Source organism: Pecten maximus, chromosome 14, assembly GCF_902652985.1.
Source record: "Pecten maximus chromosome 14, xPecMax1.1, whole genome shotgun sequence".
NCBI classification, from domain to species: Eukaryota; Metazoa; Mollusca; class Bivalvia; order Pectinida; family Pectinidae; genus Pecten; species Pecten maximus.
This window is the reverse complement of record NC_047028.1, coordinates 5,217,150-5,238,438: the sequence shown is the minus strand read 5'-3', so window position 1 is coordinate 5,238,438 and position 21,289 is coordinate 5,217,150. Positions and strand designations below refer to the sequence as shown.

Genomic DNA, 21,289 nt, shown 5'->3' with positions numbered 1-21,289 from the left:
GGTAGTTTTAGATGTAATTTTGCCGTTTTTCGTAAATCAACATGTGATAACTATTGTTTCATGTTGTTTCATTATGAATCTCAACAAATCAAATAAAGCACAAAATGAAGTCTTGGTGTCAGGCAGTGCAGACACAACGGGGAACCTGTAAACATTGTGACGTCATCGGAATTTACATATTCATTACCCCACATATACGTAGTCTCTTAAACAACATAGTGTGCTTGGTATAAAGTTGCCGAGTCATTGACGTAAACAATGTCCGGGATCGTTCAACATAATGACACTAGGACAAACAGAAATGATTTTATTTGATAAAATAACTGTTCACTCGAACACGAAGTATTTTTGATTAAATAAATATGTCAAAATGTAAATCAATCTATATGAATTAAATATAGTATCTCTATATAGTGAACAGAAAAGAAATATATTCGTATATATCACTATATATGTAGGTTTTATCATATTGCGCTACTCTTATTCGCACACAGGTTATCACACACATTTATATACACTGTAATGTATGTTAAGTACACATCCCCTCCCTCCCTCCCTCCGTAAGTGACAAACTGGAACGCGTTTACGTACCATGTTGGCCACCTCACCCATTCTTTAAAACATCCAAGATAAACATTAAACTGCAGTCAAAACCATAACTAACTTATCAGCCCCTCCAGGACGCCATAAAAAACATTATGAATGATTCCTGCAACAGGTTTACTCGGTATAATTAAAGTCTTCATGACGTAATACCATAAAATGTACGTGTCTTTTTAACAGAAGAGTTTAGTACCAGAGGGTCACATGACTAATCAAAACATTTTGAGGGGGAGTAAGTGGAGCATGCAGCACAGCTACGTTTAGTGCATATCTGGTTGTACACAACTTTTCCGCTCTGACGTCGAGAGGCAACTGTGTTGGTGTGTAAGTCGTTAACCTATAAATCGATATTTCCTGTAGTCGTCAGCTGTCTTGGATTTTACAGCTCGGTGTGGATTCTCTGTTTATAGAGAGGTGAGTATCAAGTTACATGTGTTTTTGTGTGAGTTTATATAGGTAATATTTAAAGTCACTGCTTGTTTTGTTTGTATATAATGGTATACCATATGTTATCTGTCTGTTTGTAATAGATATACTGATTCTGTTGTTATATATTGTATATAACTATCTGGAAATATTATAGATATACTGATCCTGTTGTTATTGTATATAACTTTCTGGAAATAGTATAGATATACTGATTCTTTTGTTATTGTATATAACTATCTGGAAATATTATAGATATATTGATCCTGTTGTTTCATTATTTTTATATATCTTCTATCTGGAAATATTATAGATATACCGATTCTGTTGTTTCTTTATTCTTGTACATAGCTACTATCTTGAAATGTAATAGATATACCTGTTATTTATTCCTGTATACTGATATTAGAATTTATCTTTCGCTATCATACTATATCTAGTAGGTGGTAAATACAGATTTGATCATTTGGTTTCAATGCTTCAATCAAATTAACTGTTTGGTCTCTGTCTGTATAGGAGGTACTGAGTTTGATGTTTATTATCACCATTATAAAGCATACTATCTGCACGAACAACATCTAACGGTAAACATAAAAGGGAGAAACAGAAATATAAAGGATGAAAAAAAAAGATAAAAGGATAAGTTTATAGATAATATAGAAATTATCAATAGTGATCAGTAGTTAAGTAGACATATATCACTTAAGATATTGTGGTAGCAATTAAACTGAACGTTGAATAACAGATTACACTGTGTTTAACAAAATACTGCATTTTGTAAGATTAATATTGACGTTTTCACTAATTGAATGATAAGAAAGTGATAACAAGCACAATACATTTCAATAACAACCTAACCATAATAAGTACATACAGATACATCCATAAAGCCATTATGTAATGTTTACAATATGTAATTATTGCAGTGAGTCATTGTATAAAATCCCAGGTCATGACGTAAGTATATGTGTGTCACTGTTGTCTACAACAATGTCAAACTATGTGATTGTTTATAGGCTTTTTCTGGCCTCAGTATCCTCCGATGTTCTGTAATTACAAGAGTGCTATGTAATGCAAGTTCTTCCAATATGATATTTCCTATAAAGATATCTGATTCCTCTTGGAGCGTTCTCCATGAAATGTATGTAATGTAGAGGCATGGGACGTAACACTATTCAATATGGGTAAAGAGTCTGTACACAGAAGTGAGGACATGCTATCGTGTGTAATATCTCTGTACCTAGGAGCGCATGTATATTCGGGTATACTCATTAAGAATGTGTTGAATTATATTCTGTAGCTTCAAAGCAATATATAAAATCCACAAACTTAGTATCGTGGAGTACACATCTCAAACTGTGATTTTATTTTATTTTATTTTTAAATTTTCAAATACATACATTTATTTATGATATCTACCTCTACCCTATACATATATTCCGTCAGCTTCAAAGTGTTTTACAATGTTTTATTTTGTAGTTCATGGCAACACCTGCTAGATTAGCATCCAATCATTTAATACCAAACAATAAAACTGTATTGTCTGTGTCCCTGTCGCCGCCAGCACAAACATTATACTTTGTATGCTACATCTTAACATCTTCATACAAAATACGGCATTTTGTGAAGATAGTTTTAAAATAAGAAAAAGAGTTTCAAATTTCGTATTTTATTGTATGAACAAAACATTTTCCGGGGAACAAATATAAATGTTATCCATGGAACTGTTATAAATTAGTTAAAATTTATATGATATAAAGTTGATCGATCTTAAACATATTGTAACGTTGGTTTTATCGCATACATATTGTATAGTTGATTTCTATCAAACATATTTTAAAGTTGATCTATCCAAGACCGATGTTATCTGACAAAATAAAAATCTCACTTCTTTGAACTCGACATCACTCAATAAACGATCGATTTTTGGTTGACCTATTTATAAGGATAGAGAGTAAATATAAACACTAATTTACAATATAGCTAGTAAGGACACAAGCTGTCACCCTCTCTCTCTCTCTCTAACAACTAAGTATTACAGTGAAGGGAGGTACACGTATAACCATGTCACCTGACAGGTAAATATGTTCTATAATCCTGGTTTCCAGACAGGTAATTATGTTCTATAATCCTGGTAACCAGACAGGTAAATATATGTCCTACAATCCTGGTTTCCAGACAGGTAAATATGTCCTATACTCCTGGTTACCAGACAGGTAAATATATTCTGTAGTCCTGGTTTCCAGACAGGTAAACATGTTCTATAATCTTGGTTACCAGACAGGTAAACATGTTTTATAATCCTGGTTACCAGACAGGTAAATATGTCCTATAATCCTTGTTAACAGACAAAAAATTGTTTGATAATCCTGTTTATCAGACCGGTAAATATGTTCTATAATCCTGGTTACCAGACATATAAATATGTCCTACAATCCTGGTTACCAGATAGGTAAACATGTTCTATAATCCCGGTTACCAGGCAGGTAAATATATGTCCTATAATTCTGGTAACTAGACAAGTGGATATATAATTCTGGTAACCAGACATATAAATATGTCCTATAATCCTGGTTACCAGACATATAAATATATTTTATAATCCTGGTTTTCAGACATATAAATATATTTTATAATCCTGGTTTTCAGACATATAAATATGTCCTATAATCCTGGTTTTCAGACATATAAATATGTCCTATAATCCTGGTTTTCAGACATATAAATATGTTTTATAATCCTGGTTTTCAGACATATAAATATGTTTTATAATCCTGGTTTTCAGACATATAAATATGTTTTATAATCCTGGTTTTCAGACATATAAATAGATTTTATATCCTGGTTTGCAGACATATAAATATGTTTTATAATCCTGGTTACCAGACATATAAATATGTCCTATAATTCTGGTTACTAGACAAGTGGATATATAATTCTGGTTACCAGAGAGTTGAATGTTTCCTATACTCTTGGTTACAGCTAGATGTATCCTACATTTACTGTCTTTGTAATGTCACATTATTGTTTTATATAAAAATGTACTCAGATATGTCCATACAACTGTGTTCAGTGTAGAGGTCGGTTTGGTTTCTTCGCTGTAAGACCGTCAGGTCGTAATACTATGTGTATCGAGATAAGAAGCGAAGATATTTAAAGATGTCGGCAGTAATCTGATACATAGTACATCAACTTACACCTCGGATTATCAGAAATGGCTTTGAATGTTACGTTAACAAACATATCACATTTTAGTGTTAATTTTCATATTTTTGAAGCATCGTTAAAAAAACAGCATTTATCACTGATATGAAATATCTTATGATATTATGAGACCATGTTTATCTCTATTGTGACGTGAAAATGCGTATGACATTATCATGTTATGACAAACAATTGTCACAATGATAAACCATTACTATTCCCAGGTCCACAAAGCTGTAATATGGAAATACTCGAGGTCAGGTCGTATGTTGTTGTAGCTACTTGATCTAAGATATTATTTGTTTTACCTTGTTCCAACAAACACTCACTCAAAATAAAGTCGTGTGTGTGACATTCCTAAGGAATGCAACGGAAATCGTGATAATGGGAACAAGTACTTAAATATTGAATCAGCCGGGACATGTTAATACAGTAGATAGGAAAGCGGGGTTTGGTTTGGTTTGATTTATTTTGTTTAACGTCCTATTAACATCTAAGGTCATTTAAGGACGGCCTCCCGTGCGTGCAACATGCATGCTAGAAATGGAAAATTAACAATTGGGAAATTGAAATCATCGCGGTTATCATTTGGCTTGGTTGTAATCTGTATAAGTTTTAATCATTGACATTAATTGAAACCAATGGATCATAGTTGGCACTTACGAGTAAACGTGCGATAAGTAGTACATGTTAATGCTATACTTACAATCATTAAGATTAAATACACCGAAAAGTGAAACTATTATATCATTGATCAACAAGATAGGATTTAGATTTGTCAGCATGCATAACAAAATTGAGCTGAATTTTTCAGGTTCAAAATAATTGTATTGAATGACTAAGCTATTTGAAACTGTTTTGTTATAAGGAAAGAGGGACTTTCGCAAGTCTATTTATAACCACCGACATGGATGAGTGAATGTTGAGTATTTTACCTTTAACCTCACCTGTATTCTGTTCTCTGCAGGTCTTCAATGGAAGAGGTAGAGGAGAGTGATGCCAACATGATTGCTAACAGAAGGACCTCGCCACTAAGACGATGGGTTAACGATAACCTACTACTCCTGCTGACGTCAGTGGGTATAGTGCTGGGTTTCGGTGTTGGGTTTGGTATCCGAGAGGTAAATCCATCTCCTGTATTGCTGACATGGATAGGTAGGTTCATACACCTAACATTGCCGTTGTGTGTAGTAAATAGGTCTCTGGTAGTAACTATTGTGATAGCTCTCATAGCAGTTCAAACATTCATATTTACTATCTATGTTCTCTGTTTAAATACATAATTTATTCTTAAACATTAATATTTTACATCTATAGGCGTGGCTATTTCTCAATTGTATTGACTTTAGCGACACTTACATATATAAAATCTAGCTGATTGCTATCTGTTTGAGTGGAGACTATAATGCCATTTGCTGAACAGAACAAATTGAAATCAATCGCCTCAGCACAAACTGTAAGGGTCAGTACAGTATGCTAACCGTCTTATCAAGTATATCAAAATAAATCAACATATTTACTATATGTAATATATTTACCATCACGTATTCTGTACAGGTATGCCGGGGGAACTGTTCATCAGGATGTTAAAATTAATGGTCATTCCGCTCATCATCAGTAGCGTCATCACAGGTAAGTTCAAGTTATCAGTAACGTAATTATAGGTAAGTTCAAGTTATCAGTAAAGTAATTACAGGTAAGCTCATGTTGTCAGTAACGTAATTACAGGTAAGCTTACGTTGTCTGTAACGTATTTACAGGTAAGCTCACGTTGTCTGTAACGTAATTACAGGTAAGCTTACGCTGTCTGTATCGTAATTACAGGTAAGCTCACTATGTTAGTAACGTTGTTACAGGTAAGCTTATGTTATCAGTAACGTAATTACAGGTAAACTTACGTTGTCTGTAACGTAATTATAGGTAAACTTATGTTGTCTGTAACGTAATTACAGGTAAACTTACGTTGTCAGTAACGTAATTACAGGTAAACTTACGTTGTCAGTAACGTAATTACAGGTAAACTTACGTTGTCAGTAACGTAATTACAGGTAAACTTACGTTGTCAGTAACGTAATTACAGGTAAACTTACGTTGTCAGTAACGTAATTACAGGTAAACTTACGTTGTCAGTAACGTAATTACAGGTAAACTTACGTTGTCAGTAACGTAATTACAGGTAAACTTACGTCGTCAGTAACGTAATTACAGGTAAACTTACGTTGTCAGTAACGTAATTACAGGTAAGCTCACGTTGTCAGTAACGTAATTACAGGTTAGCTCACGTTGTCAGAAACGTAACAGTAACGTTTACAATATTAGTATAACAGGTAAGGTGTCATTGTCAATAATGTAATTACAGGTAATGTCACATTGCTAAAAATGTAATTACTGGTAAATGCATATTTGCACTTGATGTTGTTACAGGTAAGCTGACACAGTTATTAATGTAAATACAAGTAAACTGACACAGGAAGGTAAGTTGACATTGCCAGTAATGTTATTACAAGTAAGCTGATACTGCCAGAATTGTAATTATATGTAAGCTAACACTGTCAGAAATGTATTTACAGGTAAGCTGACACTGTCAGTAACATATTTACAGGTAAGCTGACACTGTCAGTAATTTATTTACAGGTAAGGATACTTTATTGATACATCTTGAGTTCACGTCGTCAGAACTCTGATACTGAGTTGTAATTACAGATCTGTTCTTGTACTCGGTGTTTTTATAAAGAACGTACCCGGGATGACTTCGCCAACATGTTCACTTACAAATTATTGTTTCCTTTCATGCTGCATGACTCTATGACATATTAAAATGAAATACAAATACTTGCAGTCACCCATTAACGATAAAAACAATTATGTATATTAATATATATTAGAACGTTTTTACAACCATCCACACCCCAAATCGAGGTAGGCCTGAAATCTAAATACAATTATTCGTTCAAATTTTGTCACATATTGCAGGAATGGTTCGGTTTTTGTGTTAAACGTTAAACCGTATTCTTGGAAGGCGCACCAAGAGTTATTATTACACGTATGTAAGCTGCATATATTAATTGAATTTTATTATGTTATGGTTATCGTGAAGATTTCTCATTATCGAATTTATTTTAATTACAATTCATATTTTAATTGCATTTATCCTGGTAATCAACTGTCTACCTAATACTACTGAACAGTAGGCTTGCTGATAAGATTTTGACCATTTTCTACTCCTATATAGCAACAGCATCCCTGGACGCCAAGTCCAACGGTCGTATAAGTTTAGTGGCATTCGTCTTCATCACCGTCACAAATATCCTCGCCTGTGTCATCGCCATCGTCTTCGGACTCTTACTGAAACCAGGTAGAGTATTGATCTTATCGTGACTAAAACTGAAACGTTTGTTTACTTTGACTGTATTGTTAATGTTGTTTATGAGATCCGTCAGTGTGACTGTTATGTTAATATTCCGTTTGTTTAGTCTGAGTTTGAAACAGACTGTTACATGTTGTCGACTTTGCTACACAGGTGTTGGAGTGAGTTCAGACACAATGGAACCAAAATCCACCACGATCATAGAAACCTCAGATGTTTTCGCAGATTTGCTCCGGTAAATATTACATACCAGTAATATATCTTCAATAACAATGTATTATATATACTACGGTAAATATCACTACTACATACCTGACAGTATATGTTCACTAACAATGTGTTATATATACTACGGTAAGTATTACATATCAGACAGTATATCTCCAATAATAATATGTTATATAATTTGTTGGAAAAAATCCTGCTGGGTGAATTTTCATTTGATTCCCTTTGGATTGAATTTTGTAATACCTTTATTTGTAATCCTCGTTTCCATACGCTTTTTATTTTTAAAAGGCTGATGTAAACTATCATTTTGTTCATATATTGCCCTCGTGTGATCAACTTTGAGTTAGAATTATCATTCCGTTTGTATTTTGGTATGCTATTTTTGTTGTTGTTTTTAACCAATCCTAAATATTGATGTCAAAAGAAATTGTGATTACCAAATATTTGACAAGACGATTTTCAGCCCACCGTCGTAAGATGGTAGATTATTCGCCGTCGCCCGTCGTCTGTCCGTCTGTCCGTCTGTTGCCTGTCCATCAACAATCCTTATTATCGCTATTCCTCAGAAAGTTCTTATGAATCTTTCTCAAATTGCATAAATTGGTTCCTGTTGTATTAAAGTGTGTAATCCTTCTGTTCCTTTTTTTTCTTTTTTAAATAATTGACAATAGAGGGGAAAAGTAGAGAAAATATCAGTCTTACAAAGATCCTATGAAAGTCATTTCATTGTGAGCGTCAACACTCCTTAGTATCTTTTGTTACAGATATCACGTGACCATGTTTTATTTAAATGTTTCAGTAATATAATGCCAGACAACATTGTTGATATGACGTTCCAACAAACACTCACTGAAAATAAAGTCACGTATGAGACCGTGTTAAGGAATACAACAAACGGAACTGTCGATGAGACAGTGAGGAATCTAACCAAGACAGTCGGCAAGACATCGGGTACCAATTTACTGGGTAAGTACCAGTAAACGTCTCAAGTGTGAGGTATCAGAGACGAGGACATTTATGAACAAATAACTATCACATGTATATTTTTATGATAAACATTGATAAAGTATTTTTGTATGAATCGTAACACCGACAAATAGAATGATGAAACCTAAATTATTGCTAATATCAGCGAATTCCATTTACACGTTTTCTACAGTTTTATTGACCTTCCAATAATGCAAAGGTGTTAATCTCTATACACACACTTGCAGTTACATCGGCACAGTGATACAGACAACCCCGTTATTATTTTATTGATATACTCTCCCACCACTCCTTATGTAATAAATAAACTGTAGCTATACTTTAAGGCTTGCTCCTATTGGTGTTTTGTTAGTAGTCACTGACGCTCTCCAATTGACAATTGGAAATGAAAGAAATGTAGAAAGAACCATAACTCGTGTATAATGGACTGATGTGTCAACACTTCAGTGAAATGCTCCTATACAGAGATTGAGGTTGGCTCTGTTCTTCAACGTCGTTAATGTGTGATGTAATGTCAACAATGCTAACCTTCTAATCTCTAACTGTGTTATGTTTCCATTTTCATTGTTACCTTTCACGAACATTATCCTCATTCCCCCGTTAAGTTTTAAACTTTGACCTCTCTCATTAATGTGTTTTCTCGTCTAAGGAATCATTATGACCTGTATGCTGATCGGAATAGCCCTGAGCAAGGCGGGCGAGAAAGGGAAGCCCGTGTTGGACTTCTTTGAGTCGTTGGCTGATATTTTTCTCGTGATACTTCGATGGTTATTATGGTAAATATTTTGTAGTTCCGCAGACTTAAAGATCTTCACCTACCTACGTAATATGACTATATCTCTACACCTGTCACACGTTATCTCGTTATGGTAATCGTCAGCTCATCCTGATAATGATACGAAATTGTTTACGAGGTAAACTGTAAACTATAGTTCACATCAATTCGATTGATAAATGTTCAAGTTCAACAAATTATATGCAAATGATAACGCGATCAGTCATTTAAGTCCTTGAAGTGACAACAAATGGAATGAAACAATTGTATCTGTTACAAGCTTTCATTCTTTTTATGTTCGTTTGATCGTACCCTCTATTCTTCAGTTCGAATGTTGTCCTGACTAACAAACTGATTCCGATTTGTACCTATTGCAGGTTTACACCTGTAGGGATCTTGAGCTTAATTGCTGCCTCCATAGCGTCTATAACAGAGCTTGAAGAGGTGTTTCGAGCTTTGGGGGTGTTTGTGGCCGTGGTCACGGCAGGCATAGTTCTACACCAACTCATTATAATGCCACTCATATTTTTTGCTTTGACTCGCCGGAATCCGTACAGATTTGCCTTACAAATCGGTAAAGCATGGATGATAGGCCTTGCATCGACAAGTACGTAAGTACACTGTATACTTCCTTCTTATAGCTGAGGCGGGACCACCAACACATGATAAATAACAAGCAGCCGTTATCGTTTGGTTGGGTGTCTGACAGTCTTTTGTATAAAGAAGTGTTGGCTGTTATTGAATTAGAAAACGATTGTGAACTCAGTACCATATTTATTTCCTCTAAGATATAATCAGGTAAGTGATATTATTTCATACCTGACTTAATGCCAACCTTCTTGGTATGCTACAGGGCGGTGGCTATTCCGGAGATGTTAGCTGCGTGCGAGGACGACCAAAAAGTTGATAGAAGAGTCAGTCGGTTTGTTATTCCTTTTTGTGTTACACTGAATGCCGACGGCAGTGCCCTCTATATCACGGCGGCAGCCATGTTTGTGGCCAATATGGCCGGGGTCAACGTGAGTTTTGGTGATGTTCTTCTTATAGGGTAAGTCAATCTAACATACAATTGAACATCTTAACAACGCTACCATGTTCTAAAAATAATTAATTCATAAACATGTACATCATATAATAGCGATCTACTTACTTTCTTATATTTGAGTTATATATATAATGACCGTTAGACCGAATTCGAAGACACAACTCTATCTAGTCTTCCCGAGAGACACAGTCAGAAACTAACATGTTTAGTTTTTGTCTGATTGAGTTCTGTATATATGTATTTGTATTTTTATTCTGAGGGCTCTTGTACAGTGGTATTAACAACTTTGTCTTCATCAGACTTCTGTATTCTCATTTCAGCATTTTAACTGCAATTTGCTCAATGGCGATACCTAGTGTACCTAGCTCCAGTATTGTTACCTTGGTGATGATCTTAACCTCAATGAACATTCCAGCGGATTCCATTTCTCTTCTGTTTGCGGTCGAGTGGTTTTTGTAAGTATCATGTCAGTAGAACAATGCAATTAGATTGAATTAATATTGAAGAGACACAAAGTTGGAACAACATTTCGCAACATAGTCAACATTAATTTGCTCACGCCTACTTAGGTACATTGTACAATAGATACAAATCAGAAAGAAAAACACCTGCCTGCGTAAAACTAATCAACGATTGATGTACATTTTATTGATAGCGCAGTGAAGAAAGATTCTGAATAATTACCATTTCTTTAACTATGAAATAATGACCATACGGTGTAACACTAGAAAGAAACCGACAAAACGCTGATTAGTCAATAATACGAAACAAGTTGTTAGGCGGAGTCATGTAAACACTGACTATAGTCTTTGAGACGAATCCTTTTAAAAGAAAGAGCCATGTACATAATATGTAGGTGGTGAATCAGTAACTAAAACAGACATAACATTGACTATAGTCTGTGAGACGAATCCTGTTATAGAAGGGGTCATGTAGGCGATAAACCAGTACCTTATAAACTAAATACAGACAACAGAACACTTACTATAGTTAGCGAGATAAAACCCGGCAATAGACGAAGCCATGTACATTGTAGGTAATACACCAGTAACTGCATGCAACTAATAACACTAACTAACTAGAATAGAGTAGTACTATGTTATATATTTTGGCGAAATTGATCGACATATACTTGCTACTGAGTAATAAATATGAACTATTTATATCTCGTTCTTGTTACAGAGATCGTATCCGTACCACCAGTAATGTTGTGAGCCATACCCACTGTGTTGTTGTGACTTATCACTTCTGTAAAAAGACTCTGGAAATGTTTGACATATCGACAGAAAAGAAAAACAGTCAGGAAAAGCAAACAACCGTGGACTTGGTTAATAACGAGCACCATCTTAATTGATAGTAACGAACAAGGGAAGTGTTGGTACCCATTGGGCCGAAAGCTTTCTCATTGCATGATCCTTGGTCAGGATGGAATGTACCCTTCCTGTGAAATGCCAACTCTGTTGGCCTAGAGTACACGGCCCTATCAGAGAATAGTACATGTAGGACTACCTCCTTCAATACCAGGCTCACAACATATCAATCATCCCTTGTATGCATAATTTCCTCGTTGTAACGTCAGATATATAAAATGTCAGATATCCTCAAATGAAAAGTCCCCAACTTGTTCAATTTAATCCAGGTAAAGCAGTAACATTGTATGATTAATGCATTGAGATGCCATGGTCAATCTATTATGACCAAAAACGATCAGTATTAATGTTTTATAGTATGAACTTCAAAATATTGACAATAATTTTTTTTTTTTTTTTTTTTCAGATTTTTGTGGTAAACATGTTTTGTTTTCATTCATATTCAACGTGTATGTTCTTCACCAACAAATTACCCATTCATAGTTTTACATTGTAAAACATTTCTGAAACTAAATACATATAATGAATTTTCCATTGTTTGTACGCAGAATGCGGCTTTCAGATTGGTTGATATTTTTGTTTCATACCACTATAATTAATTTTTCTTTGTTTTCATGGTAAATACTCAAATGTGATTGGTCGAAAAATTCTTTTCATTCTTCTATGAAAGAAATTCCGAGAATGGCGCGAAAACTTTGACGTCACAATACGACAATTGACGTTGTGTATTGATTTGAGAAAAAAGAATCCCATATAAAACCAGTGAAATTGTACATAAAACATGTTTTAAATTAGATTTTTATTTTCAAAAATTAATTATAAGCGTTGATGTCAATTGTTTTTTAGTTTCATAGGGATATGAAAAAAATTTGTTGGCAAACTTACGCGGATTCATACAGTTTGCAAACAAATTTTTTTTCATTTAAGCATTGATGTCAATTTTTGTTAGTTTCATCGGGGTATGAAACAAATTTTGTTTCGTCACATTTTTCGCGCCATTCTCGGAATTTCTTTCATAGAAGAATGAAAAGAATTTTTCGACCAATCACATTTGAGTATTTACCATGAAAACAAAGAAAAATTAATTATTTAAGCATCGATGTCAATTTTTTTTAGTTTCATCGGGGTATGAAAAAAATGTGTTTGCAAACTGTATGATTCTTACAGAAGTTAGACTGGATTACCTGCCTTAGTACCATTTCTCTCCGCTTGGCTGCGCTCATGAATATGTATTTTCGAAGCGAAGCGTAGCGGAGAGTAGACAAACTATGGCAGGTAATCCAGTCTATACAGAAGTTTGCAAACATTTTTTTTTTAAGTTTTGAAAAATGACTAACTTGAGAGAAAGAACTACCATATACAACAACCACTCGTTGTGTTACCTCTATATATCAGCCTTAAGGTAGCAGTGTACAGTAAAAATGCCAAATTCTGAAAAATATGGCACATGTTTTAGATATGTAAACATTGCCAGTTAACCTTACATATAACCTCTAATAAAGTATATATATTTGAAATCTGTACAACATTTGCAATTTTAATAGAGCTCTGAAGGATAAGTAAACTGATATTTTCTGTGATTTTTAGAGCTGTGAATACCATGGTAACAGCTTAAAAAATTCTCAAAAATTGCAAAATATTATGATATTTGACCCAAAATGGCACAATTCTCTACACAATTTTTTTTCTGAAACCTATTTAAAATTAAATATCTCTATCCCAAAGACAGAATTAATCTTGTTTGGACATATGTTGTAAATTAAGTTTTTCCGCTATCTTACCTTTTCTGTGGGCTTCCATTTTGCGCTGTAGGCAAAACTAAATTTCCTGTGTAAACACACGTTCGGAAAATCCGGATATTTAAAATCCGGAACCAATTTATTGATTTTTGTTTTAATAAATGTGAAGCCTGTATGTACTACTTCATACTGAATATACCAATTATAGTGTACATTTATTTTTTCATTTTAATGCATATCATAATACAGGAGTTATTTGCTTAACAAAAAAAATTGCCCATGGCCAGGCTGTCTTACTGTGGTGTGCTACCTTATACATCACTTTTTTAAATTCTAATTTTACTAAAAACCCCATGAATGTCTAGAACATGTTCCGACGAACAAAATGACATATCCGGTTACTGTGTATCTTTAATAGTCACCGAGTATTGCTGATTTCCCTGAGAGGTGTATTTTGACAACTTTTTCTCCCAATCCAGTAATAAGGGGAGGTAATTTTAAAGATGAAAACTCCCATAATTCTGTATATCTCTTGAATAAAGTTGTGTTTTGAGTTGAATGTGGTACTTTGAGTCTCTGTGCATGTAATCAAGCAAAAAATACTATACAACTATCAAATTTAGCCTTGTAATATGACGTCATAGTTACCATGACGTCATCAGTAACTATGACGTCATCAGATGGTATCTATGACGTCATAAATACTCAATGGTGTCATAATAAATAACCAAATTCCTTTCCAAACCTCAGCTTAGCAACACATGTAATATTCTTACTGATAAATCATGACATGACATCCAAGATTTCAAAATGTCATGCCTATGACATCACAATCATCTGTTTCCACCCCGGTTATTCAGATATGTACCAATGATCATATGAAAGTGTCCGCTGATCCCATTTTATGCGGAAAATGCTATTTTTTCTGCTTTACCGAAGGAAATGACAATAATTGACAATATTGTGTCAACCGTACACTCAATAAATTGAAATTACATGCTTACCATTGTATAAATAAACTGAAAATAATGGTTTCACCAAATATTTCAAAAAATAACACTTACTGTAATAGTTTCCATGGATACGGGGTAATAAATCAGGTGAAACAAACCAGAATTCAGTCTATATGGTTTGTTAGATACCCAATAAGTTATATTGGGTTTGTTATAAAACATAGAATATCTTTTCAATTTACACTGACTCATTAACATTATGCTTAATTAACCCACCCTTAAAATGGGTAGATATGCGAGTTACCTCCCTTGATTCCTCTAATATGACAAGCCAGATAATAAACAAGTTTTAGATTGTTTTTATGCATTTTTGAGCAATAATGAATTAAAATGAAGCTTAATCAAGCATAATTAAGCACAATTTCCAAAAAATAACATTTTTCAGCCCTTATAAGGTAGCAGTGTACAGTAAAAATGCCAAATTCTGAAAAATATGGCACATGTTTTAGATATGTAAACATTGCCAGTTAACCTTACATATAACCTCTAATAAAGTACAAATGTATATAAATTTGAAATCTGTACAACATTTGCAATTTTAATAGAGCTCTGAAGGATAAGTAAACTGATATTTTCTGTGATTTTTAGAGCTGTGAATACCATGGTAACATCTTAAAAAATTCTCAAAAATTGCAAAATATTATGATATTTGACCCAAAATGGCACAATTCTCTACACAATTTTTTTTCTGAAACCTATTTAAAATTAAATATCCCAAAGACAGAATTAATCTTGTTTGGACATATGTTGTAAATTAAGTTTTTCCGCTATCTTACCTTTTCTGTGGGCTTCCATTTTGCGCTGTAGGCAAAACTAAATTTCCTGTGTAAACACACGTTCGGAAAATCCGGATATTTAAAATCCGGAACCAATTTATTGATTTTTGTTTTAATAAATGTGAAGCCTGTATGTACTACTTCATACTGAATATACCAATTATAGTGTACATTTATTTTTTCATTTTTTATGCATATCATAATACAGGAGTTATTTGCTTAACAAAAAAATTGCCCATGGCCAGGCTGTCTTACTGTGGTGTGCTACCTAAACAGTAGGGACAGTATATGTCTACTGTTCCATATGCAACGGAGTAATTTCTCGAATGTTCTGGTTTCACTTTCACTTGCAATTTCTTTTTCTTTTTGTTTTCTTTCAATATGTCAAATGAATTGGACATCAGAGCCTATGTAAATCCTTTTCAATATAATACAGCCAAAATCTGTTTTACATGTATTATTCTGCCTTGGTATCCATTATTATAGTAAAGAGAGATAACTCCGAGTCATTTGAGAATGTGAACGAAATTCATGATATCAATTATCAACTTACACTTGATGCAGATTTACTTATAAGCTGTCACGCATGAATTTGGCAGAAACATGTCATGTTCTTGTTTAGGGGACACTAAAGAGACCGGAAATAAGGTATTAATTCATTTTATGTTAATCGTGTAAACTAAAAGATATAACATAATCTCACATAGCAAAATCGTGAACAAATAGAACGACAAATACACAGAGAAACAAAAGAGAACATTAGTTCGTATTGGTGCTGTGTTAATCGTTTATTTCAGCAATACGTTATGTACAACAGTAGAGGCACGTGAAGCTGAATGACAATTTGCTTTATATCAAAACATACATTCTATCACACTGTTACTGATAATACAATGTATCCCGAAGTCTGACAGCCACGATCTATATAAATACCAACATGTACCATTTACCTGAAAATCCGTTCAGGAAATTGGAGAGAATATGTCTGATTATCTTACTGTACAACCGGGGATGCGTTCTTAGATGTTTCTACTAAGAGGACCCTCGAGACCCCAACATCGAAGGAGACGAAAAAAGTTAGCCCAGGTAGAGTCAGGGGTGTTCCAATCTAATGGACACTGAAGATGTCTGGTTATTTGCAAAAGCAAAATGCGAATATAATTTAAATGTTCAAGGAGACCGTAGAAAAAGTACCAACACAAAAGGTGTTCTTGAAGGTTAAGCGTTGTATGCATCCTAGATGGCACACGTCATCAAGAATAATGCCATGTTCAAATCAGGGCGATGACACCGGAACAGAAATGGATTTCTGGAAGTGTTCTGTTGAACATTGACATGGTCAATTTTACTTTATGGCCTGCTCAGGTTAGACATCAGAACAGAAATGGATTTCTGGAAGTCTTCTGTTGAACATTGACATGGTCAATTTTACTTTATGGCCTGCCCTGATAATTTCTTCGATGAATTCATGTAACGTTTCTCTTGGCACCAGGAAAAAGCTATCCGCAATAAGCAGTCTCAAGAAGAATATAAACCGAAACTATTTACACATACATGTTTATCTAGACAATGAGATATTTATAGCGTCCGGTTAACAATGATTTCCAACTTAGCTACCAATGATGTCCAACTTGGTCACCAATTATTTCCAACTGGGTTACCAATGATGTCCAATTGGGTTACCCATGATGTCCAATTGGGTTACCAATGATGTCCAAGTGGGTTACCAATGATGTCCAATTGGGTTACCAATGATGTCCAACTTGGTTACCAATGATGTCCAATTGGGTTACCAATGATGTCCAACTTGGTTACCAATGATGTCCAATTGGGTTACCAATGATGTCCAAGTGGGTTACCAGTGATGTGCAATGGGGTTACCAGTATTGTCCATGTTGGTTACCAATGATGTCCAACTTGGTTACCCATGATGTCCAATTGGGTTACAAATGATGTTCAATCGGGTTACCAATGATGTCCAATTTGGTTATGAATGATGTCCATCTGTGTTACCAATGATGTCCAACTGTGTTACCAATGATGTCCAATAGGGTTATAGAAACAGTGCATATGACGTCATTAATACCATCGGAACCTCAGATGAACAACACCAAGAGTAAAGAGGTAAACAAAGCATTGATGTAAAACATCAAATTATTGATACTGTGTTCATTTCGCGGTTACATAAAGATAAGAGCTTCATTGAAGCGAGGAGATTTTAAAACGTGGCCTGTGAAAACGTCAAAATCATTTTACCAAAGTACACTTGCTGTTGTGATTCAAAACACATTTCGTTATTGAATGTTTTCTGTTCAGATTTGAAATAAAGTCACAAGGATTGAACGAGAGAATAAATTGGTTTATCGACGTATTTACCGAAAACTAAAGTGATCCTAATACACAAAGCTCTCCGCGGCTTCTTCTGGGAGCACTTTAGTTTTAGGTGTTTACATCAATAGAACTTGTTATTAACTCGTTTAATCCATAAATAAATGCGATTAAACCCTATTTACAGCTATAATGAACAAGTAGTATCAATTTCTTAAAATAATAATATTTAACTTGATTTAACTTAAATTGATATTTCAGTTGACATCTAGGCATTTGATGGTGAACTCTAGAACCACGCAAAATAACATATCAAATCACTCGTAGGTGATTATCAAAACTTAGTATAAACCTTTGTGTCGAAGAAAAGACGTTCTTCCACGATATATTTACTGATTTGACGATAATTAACAAAATGTCTAAACTTCTAACTCTGTGTTGTCATTGTCTTTTCCGATGTCCTGTATTATATTGGACTGCTCCAGAGCGTTCCTACAGAAATGATACGTCACAACTGCACAGTGTGCATGGCTCACGAGGTTACTTGACGATCGTACCCGGTCTCTGCAACAAAAACACCACTCCAATATCATCCCAAACGTCTTCACTACATACATGTATAAACATGTTATAGCTAGGTTATTATGATAAACGGTCCCTACCCTCAGAATGATACAAAACATGAAAACATTTAAACCATAAACATGAAGATTTAATTTTGATAGAAGTAGACGTCATGTTTTCGTAAATAATTAATGATCTGCAAAACTTTTGACTACATGTTCTTAAGTTTAATATCTCGCGAGAAGAAAGTTTCTTAGATTTACGCTGATGAGTCTTACAGTATTTAAACAATACGATATTACACAGAAACTGAAGAAAGTCAATAATAGCCTTCATTCACGTATCACATCTCCAAAGACACGGTTTAATTGCAAAACATATATATACTGAAACGAAAAAGAAACGCAACTTCAAATTGTAGGTTTAATAAAATAATACTTGTGAGCATTATGTTTAAATTTCATATGTAATAGTTAATATTGAATATTGATGTAACATCCTTTAAATGTTTAGAGATTTTTAAGAACAGGTCACTTTGCTAGAAGGTCATGATTGGTAGTACCCTACGTGAATCCAAGTTGAAATGGCAGCAGTTTTGAAACCGTGCCCTAATATCGTGTGTGTCCTCCTCGAACAGTTATCACATCTCTAATTCTTTGTTGCATTGAGTTCATCAGGGCATTGACTTTCCGTATTGGAATGTTATTCCATTCTTGGACGAGTGCATTTGCTAACTGAGGGAGGGTATTTGGGGGGTTACGGCGATTTCGAATTCTTCTGTCTAATTCATCCCACAAATGCTCGATTGGGGACAGGTCGGGGCTATATGGAGGCCAATCTATAGGAACAATGTTCTGTGTCGCAAGAAAGTCTCTACAGACTCTTGCAACGTGTGGTCTCGCGTTATCTTGCTGAAAGGTTAGATGATGCTGCCTAACAAACGGCACAACATGGGGCCTAAGGATCTCATCCCGATAGCGTACGGCCGTTAAATTCCCATTGACTATCACCAAAGGCGTCTTCAAACCATGGGAGATTCCCGCCCAAACCATAACTGATCCACCCCCAAATCGGTCGTGTTCCAAAACACAGGCGTCAGCAAAACGTTCGCCTCGACGCCGGTACACACGTTGACGGCCATCTGCTCGAAATAACGTGAATCGAGATTCATCGGTGAAGAGCATAGACCTCCAACGTCTCATAGGAAAACGTCTGGGCATATGTGCCGTTGCCCATTGCATACGACGTGCTCGACGTTGCGGTGTTAGTGGTAAACCAACGTACTGTCGCCTTGCACGCAAATTAGCCTCACGCAGTCTGTTGATCACTGTTTGGGGATGAATTCGACGGTTATGATTACCAATCGTATTCCTTGCCGTTTCAGCGGCCGTTAATCTCCTGTTACGCAGGTGTGCCAACCTAAGAACCCGGTCTTGACGTCGCGACGTTACGCGTGGACGTCCTGATCTCGGCTGGTCATCGACTCTTCCTGTTGCGTTAAGACGTGAAACTAATCGACTAATAGTCGATTTGTGAACTCTGAATTGTCGAGCGACGTGAAGTTGCGTGTTCCCTGCCAGAAGCATCGCTATAGCACGTCCTCTATCAACCTTTGATAACCGTGGCATAATTGTAAAAGGAATTATTGTTTGCAAAAGTATTGGCGATGATGTGGCTCAATGTTAGTGATGAATTGATACTGGTTTGAATGAAAAAAGAACGCATATGTTTGTACAGGCACGGTTTTTGATGTTTTTACCGCGCCGGAAGTGCATAGGTCTCTAGTCACACTTGGGTGATTTTGAAGATTGGTATGGGTGTTAGGCAGGGTGCATGTTTATTTCCGCGATTTTTATACAGATATGTATATTTAATACAAAATTAATCACAATTTTCCATGTTGCGTTTCTTTTTCGTTTCAGTATATATACGCTGTTTGATATCAATTTAATACATAGTGTTAAATTCTGATACTTACAAAAACCATTCAACCGCGAACAGGAGAGAAATAGAATCCAGCGGGATGTTCATGGAGGTTAATATCATCACCAAGGTAACGATTCCAGAACTCGGTATGCTGGGTAACGCCATGACGCAGATGGCGGTCAAAATACTAAAATGAGATTACATTATTTTATATTAGAGAATTTAAGGGTTAATGCCAATTGATCATAACAAAACGAAAAAACATATCCGTTATCACTTAAGATATAACCTTACCGCTACTAAAGGTATAGAAATGATATACATAGACATTATTACCGGTAAGACTAGAGAACGGCTACATTAAAGAAGGTTTAACATTCCCAATGGTCATCTCACCTAATAATGACAATGTCACCAACATTCAGACTAATTCCTGTGATATTGCCTGAGAATATGGCCGCCGATGTGATGAACACGGCACTTCCGTTGGCACTGATAGTGACAGACAACGGCACGACAAACCTACTGACCCTCCTGTCTACTTTCTGGTGATTCTCACACGCAGATAGGATCTCAGGGATAGCGACGGCACTGCGAAATAATACAATGTAGTTTGATTATCCTCGATCTGAAAGTCAGTGATTAGGTTCAGTTTTAAGACGACATTGATATTATCGACCAAAACAATCGATATTGAATCTTATGTACATTTGATAGTTTTCTTCATCAGGTTAATCAGGTTCGAAAAACGCAACAAAAAGTTATACATCTTAAATGTTTGTACAAATGACATACACACGTGACACAAATACTTCTTAGGATGCTTAAGTTTGGTTTGGTTTGGTTTATTTTGTTTAACGTCCTATTAACAGCTAAGGTCATTTAAGGACGGCCTCCCGTGCGTGCGACATGCATGCGTGTGGTGAGTGCGTATGTGT

At 35.0% G+C, this 21,289-nt stretch overlaps 1 protein-coding gene and 1 long non-coding RNA gene across 3 annotated transcripts; one reads left to right on the top strand and one right to left on the bottom strand.

Moving 5' to 3' along the window:
- Window positions 1-858: 858 nt before the first annotated feature.
- LOC117342721 (excitatory amino acid transporter-like) lies at window positions 859-12,333 on the top strand. Of its 2 annotated transcripts, XM_033904936.1 has the most exons (12): window positions 859-1,017; window positions 1,956-1,986; window positions 5,201-5,388; window positions 5,791-5,865; window positions 7,466-7,588; window positions 7,754-7,835; window positions 8,628-8,794; window positions 9,465-9,591; window positions 9,968-10,201; window positions 10,444-10,638; window positions 10,956-11,090; window positions 11,818-12,333. In XM_033904936.1, exons 2-12 carry the CDS (start codon window positions 1,982-1,984, stop codon window positions 11,987-11,989), a joined length of 1,503 nt encoding a protein of 500 aa, XP_033760827.1. In that variant the 5' UTR covers window positions 859-1,017; window positions 1,956-1,981; the 3' UTR covers window positions 11,990-12,333. The 2 variants fall into 2 exon arrangements, with proteins under 2 accessions (XP_033760827.1, XP_033760828.1); XM_033904937.1 differs by lacking the exon at window positions 1,956-1,986 and having other exon boundaries at window positions 11,818-12,182.
- A 5,785-nt stretch (window positions 12,334-18,118) lies between these two features.
- Window positions 18,119-20,924, bottom strand: LOC117342922. Its single transcript, XR_004535926.1, has 3 exons — window positions 20,748-20,924; window positions 20,404-20,538; window positions 18,119-18,425 (listed from the first exon to the last, which is right to left on the bottom strand). It is a non-coding gene; the product is annotated as an uncharacterized LOC117342922 (long non-coding RNA).
- Between the last annotated feature and the right edge of the window lie 365 nt (window positions 20,925-21,289).